The following is a 6000-nucleotide window of genomic DNA, read 5'->3' as shown; positions in this document are numbered from 1 at the left end:
TACCAGATGGCTAGGCCTCAGACTGACGAAGCCTCTTGGATGAGGGGCGAAACGTTTCTTTTTAACAAAAAAAACGAAGTCCAGATGACATGATTCAACCTTTTTTGTTGTTATATACCTGGATGACTGAGAAAACAAACTTTGTGAATATGAATATATTTTACTGTGAATTAAACACTTCTGATCAGTCAAATAAGGCCAACTATTCTTTTTATTCTCAACTTATTTGCATAGTTCCCTCCATCCTGAAGCTTTCAGCTCTTTAAAAAATAACAAGCAACACTGAAAGAATGAATATCTGTGTATTTTATTTCTAAATCTTCTGTTCAGTAAAAGGTTTGTATCAAATTTCTCCTCCCTTAAGGTTTACCTTCGAGCTCTGTTTGACTACACACCTTTTGAGGACAAAGCTACACCATGCCAAGAGGCTGGACTTCCTTTTAAGCGGGGGGACATTCTTCAGGTGGTAAGCCAGGAGGACGCCACCTGGTGGCAGGCCAAGAGGGTGGGCGACTGTAACCTGCGAGCTGCCCTCATCCCCGCCACACAGTTTCAGGAGAGGTAACGTCTCTTCAGTCATGAAGGGTGCCAATATGACTCCCATAAGGAACGGTGTGCTCTGACTTTAGGTAGCAGTTCGTGACGCAACAAACACAAAATATGTTAAATAAACCGGGGGGTGATCATTAGTATTTAGTGGAACACCTGAGAAAACTCTGCAGCTCTGTAGCTCAGATATACTTGACAGTAGAAACATCATTAAAGCGGAAACAAATCACAAAGTTTGACTTTACATGTTTGGATTAATATTTTTTTAACTTGGATGGTATGAGACACTCGTAAATGTTTAACTCTTCTTACTCAATTCTTTGTGATGCATGTACAACCTATGCATCAAAATGTAGTTGCAGTAGTCCTTCGTTTATTGCGGGTGTTTGGGTCTTAACCCCCCCGCAGTAAGTGAAATTCCGCGAAGTAGCAACATTATATTTATTTTAGTATTTACTACATTTTTCGGCATATAAGTTGCTTCGGAGTATAAGTCACATTTATTATGAGTCATCCCTGACTCGTCGTGTTTATTATTTATTTAATGGTCAAAACGGCTTCATTTTGCCTGGGCAACACATCTCCATCCCTCCATCCATCCATCTCTCCATCCATCCATCCATCATGACCGGAGCCACTAGCACTCCAGCGTTCCTCCACCTGCACCAGCTGAGTGAAGCGAGTGCACACGGGAGAACTCGCTGTTGCAGTTATTAGAAATTTAAAGCGTCAGTCAAAAATTGCGTTATGCATATGGAAATTTTTTTTTTGTATAAGTCACTTTGGCATACAAGTCGCAGGCCTGACAAATCTATAAAATAAAATAAAACTGTCTTATATGCTGGAAAATACAGTCATACAATATTAAGGCTTTTGAAACTTTCCCACACTCTTGTAATCTTCTAAACTCTTAAACCTCCATCATTTTAACAACAGACGTACAGTACTGGATATGTAGCTACTAAATTTTACTCACCAGCTCTGCAGAACAGCAGCGGCTCTCGGTTCTGGTCCGACTCTGTTCTGGTCCGACTTGGTTCTTTTTCTACAGACGTACCCTGCAGCAACAAAGTCCACAATTAATGTTGTTAACTCTCAAACTTAATAACTTTAACAACATACTTATATGTAGCTACTAAATTTTACTTACGGCGTCGCGCCCCCTGTTTGGGAGTCCTCATGGGCTGGCTAGGAGCTCTCGGGTCACCGCTGAGTTTGAAGATCAGGATCTCGTTCAGTGCAGCTCGAGTGCCAAAGTGCATTTTGAGGTGGGGACCTTCGGTTGGCCGACGCAGACCGGAGGTGTTCGATAGATTCCAAGTTTGGATGAAAAATTCCTGATGGGCTATGAAAACAGCCTCAACCTACGGCGCTGTGTCCTCGCTTGAAGTCCTTGTGGGCCGGCTACCAGCCCTCTTGATTCACCGGTGGGTCTGGAGATCCAGTTCTGCTCCACTTCCGTGGGGCTTCTCTGCATCCGCTGTTCAGATCTAAACTTTACCTCTGGTTTTTCAGCGGGGCTTCTGGGCTGGGGCCCTGTTGCCTTCTGGGAAATGTGGTTGTTATGAGCAGGAAATACAGTGGTGGCTTACTGAGAGAAAACTACAAAATGGCCGTGCCTGTCTAAAGTATTTTATTTTTTCTTTAACTTTTTACTGTACAGTAAAAAGTCCTGTCCCAACCACGTGAGTGATATTAAAGTTGACAATCATGTATCCTGTACATTTTTATTATTTTTCATTATGTACTGTTACAAACCAAGATGGAGTGATTCTGCGAAAGTCAAACTGCGAAGAAGTGAGGGACTACTGTACTTGTCTGCTTTCACCCAGTGTGTCACTGCTACAGGACTTGGTTTCCTCTCAAATCCCAGATTAGAGTGCACACCCAAGCTTCCATAGACTTGAATTATGTTTTAACTCTAAATATTATTTAAAACCAGAAATGTTTTTTTTATTTTTTTATTCATGAAATCTACATCGTTAACCATTTTAGAATAATAAAAATTCATGTGTGACCGTCTGAGTCGCTCACGGTTTAAGAATTAATATCAGTTTCAGGCTTATTTCAATCTGCTTCTCATACCATGGCAGTCAGGGAGTGAGACACAGTTGTGTGGTTACCATAATGATGATGATGATGATGATAATAAGCCACTGACTTCTTTGGATTTTGTTTCTGTTTAAACTTATGATTTAAATGTCAGACCGTAGACATTTTTCTTTGCTTAGATTAACACAAAGTTCTGTTGGAGTTTTGGGCTGTAGTTGCATCGACACCCTTCAGTTACTTCAGAACTTTTCTGGCTTCTGTTTATCAAGTTGTTTGTGTTTTTTCTTCCCAGACGCCTGAGATACAGAATAAAAATGGGTTCCTGTCCTTCTCCAGTCCCCTCCAACGCTCCTACATGTACGTTTTTTTTTATTTAACTAAACACACAACCACAAATATACAAGAAGCTTACAGGTTCATCTCAAGAAATTAGAATATCGTTAAAAAGTTAGTGGGTTTTTTTTGGTAAATTATTTCAGGAAGTGAAACTAGTATATTATATAGATTCATAACGCATGGAGTGAAATATTTCAAGCCTTTATCTCTTATAATTTTAATGATTATAGCTGGCAAATAATGAATTTATGTAATGAGTTTCACTTTCTGACATGACTGACCAAAAAAAAAAACTTTTTCACAATATTCTAATCTTTTGAGATGCACCTGTAGATTACACGACTGGTCAAAACTAATTAATCCACGGGCAAAGACAATGATTGTTGCAGTTTAAATGTGATCTGAAACAAAGAAGCTCTGTTAGAATAAAGCTAAACCCTGAAACGGAAATGCTGCTGCGTCATGGCCAGCGTTTGATAAATCCATTTTAAAATAAACATCGTGCACATCTACACTTGAACATAAAACGTGTTTTTTAGTTTTAAGAGTTTAGATGTTTTAGAAAGAATGTTGTGATTTGAAGTAAATGACTTTCTCGTGTAAATCAGCAGGAAATGGTTTGTGTTTGTTAAAATGTTGCTTTGTGTTACTCTCACTCGCTGACTGTAGATGATCTCACTGATAAAGGTACGTAGATGGACCCTCGTGTTAGAAATCATGTCTCGTGTCAGAACCGATCCCCCGTCGTGCAAAACGACAGTACATTTGCCACATTAAACAGAAAGTAAAGCAAAAACACACTGAAGATGTGATCAAAAATGAGGGCATTTAAATGTAAAATGTTATTTTGTTTGTTTTTGTGGTGTGTTACACTTTTTTTGGGTCTATTTTTATGTTTTTCATCTCAGGGCTGACATCAAATGGTGACTAAACTTGTGATTTTTATCTCCAAGTAAAACGAGCAACACACAAGAATAAAAAATAAAATGCATTATTCCACTCACCAGCATTTCCATGTCGTGACTTATTTTTTGTAAACCTTTAATTTTTGAGTTTATAATTGCCGTTGTATCCCACCCCTCCTCACCCCTTGTTCCTGCATCAGCTTCCCGCCATCATCTCCTGTCTTCTCTTACCTTGTCCTCTCTCCCTGCTTGTTGTCCCGCAGAAGACTGTGACGGTAAAGGTGCTCAGAATGGAAAGGACGAAGGTGAGGAAGCACAAACTGCTGATCTCTGCCACGTCGTGTTTGCTCAGGCTGGGTGCTAATTCATCCTCTTCGCTGGGAGGCTGCAGGTCGATGTTGTGATGTTAAAGAGAACTGCTTTGTGCTGCGTTGTTGTTGTTTTCACTGTGGATGAGTCAGAAATCTGCTTGGTTCTTAAGAAATTTGCAGAATGTCAAGATCTTGGCTTTCTGTTTGTGGCAAAAATGCAGAAGTTATTTCAGAGTTTCCAATATAGTTTATGACATAATGGTATCCTCAGTGTTTCCCCTACCATTATACAAGCGGGGCACCTCCCTGTGAACCGAACGGACGCCCCGTCTACAGAACCGAGCACACCCCCTCCCACTCACCTGTCGGCCATGATGCTAAGCTAGTGGCTCGAAATACAGGTGTTAGCTAAAAAGCTAAAGGCAGCCTCTTCCCTCATGCTGAACCCCACCTCCACTCAAAAAATGTTGGTATCAACAGCGTGCTGCGCAGCTCAGAACATGTCTCCGGCCATCTGTCTCCCCCCCACCGCCCCGTCGACAACAATCACAAAGATGAGCACCCCACTATGAAAAGTCATCTAGGGAAAACACTGATCCTCTAACAATGAGGACAGAAAACACCTGATTTATTCTGATTTAATCTAATAGGTGCTTCCCAAAGTTAAAATCAAGACCCCACATGTGGGTCATGAAGCACCACGTGTGGGGTCTTGAGAACCTTTCTGTAGTTTCCATTAACATATTTATCCTCAACTGTAACGGAAGTTGGGTCATGAGTGTGTAACTTTTATTGTGGACTAGGCCTGTCATAACAAATTTTGCTGGGCGATTAATTGTCTCAGAAATTATTGTGATAAACTAAGATTGAGTGAAATTTGACAATAATCAGTAATTATTGTCAAATTTAAGAAGAAATGTTCCAATTTGTTTTGCATGTAGTACCATTTTTAGCCACCAGATGATAGTACAAGACTGTTTGAACGAAGGATGGATAGTGAGGGAGCGAGCAGCGTGTCTCTTTAAGAAAAATGGGAGGGAGGCCTCTTGATGTGACATGGGCTGTCTCTCTTCAGTTCTCAAAATGGCGGACGTTCGGTGTGATTTTAGCTCTTTAGCATAACATTTTTCACATAAAGCTTTTAATAAAAATAAAAAAAATCAGTAAACAAGTTCTCAGCTTCTTTTTGCAGAAAAACTTTTTACACAAAGGCACGAGTTTCAACTGTGAATTTTGGAGTTCGACAAGACGGAGGTTTTTTTTTTTTCCTTGTCGGCCTGCTAGCTTAGCTCGTAGCTTAGCTGCTTTTAATGATCCAAAAACGCCATTTTGAATTGTTAAAATGGATTTTAAAGAGAACGGGAGGGGTCAGTGAAGAGCACCGGAGTTGAGCTTTTTGTCATACAGTGTCTTCAGTAGAAAGAGAGACACGAAGAAACGATAAATAACAATGAGGTAGATAATTCTCATTTATCATGCGATTAATTGATTTATTGTTTATCGCGACAGGCCTAGTGTGGGCTGAACAGTTTCAGAACCACTTCTCTAAATTCATCATGTGGTTTCACTCGAGTTTGGAGCTTCAGATTTTAAAATGTTGCCAAACAGCTCTGTTGTTTATAAACCTTAAGACTTTAACTTAAGTGGATTATAAGTTTTCCTTTTTCAGATCACTTGGTTGGGTTGTTAAGAATCATTAATTATCCACCATCCTCCACAGCAAATATTTGATTTGTGAACCGAGTGATACAAATCTCAGAATTTAACATTTTCAGATCATGAAACGATTGAGAGAAAATGTATTAAAACAACGTACAGCAGTTTCCATTCAACCTTTTGTCTTTTTA

General features: G+C 39.8%; 1 protein-coding gene across 1 annotated transcript in view; it reads left to right on the top strand.

The window, feature by feature from the left end:
* Positions 1-6000, top strand: part of LOC119423628 (MAGUK p55 subfamily member 3) — a 28788-nt gene that overhangs the window by 19193 nt on the left and 3595 nt on the right. The window contains exons 10-13 of the mRNA XM_037691033.1: positions 365-561; positions 2894-2958; positions 3607-3624; positions 4106-4147. Of these exons, the coding sequence (XP_037546961.1) occupies positions 365-561; positions 2894-2958; positions 3607-3624; positions 4106-4147 (322 nt within the window). The remainder of the gene's footprint in view (positions 1-364; positions 562-2893; positions 2959-3606; positions 3625-4105; positions 4148-6000) is intronic.

This window comes from Nematolebias whitei, chromosome 17 (assembly GCF_014905685.2).
Source record: "Nematolebias whitei isolate Nwh7 chromosome 17, NemWhi1, whole genome shotgun sequence".
Classification (NCBI taxonomy): Eukaryota; Metazoa; Chordata; class Actinopteri; order Cyprinodontiformes; family Rivulidae; genus Nematolebias; species Nematolebias whitei.
This window is presented reverse-complemented; position numbering and strand designations above follow the sequence as displayed.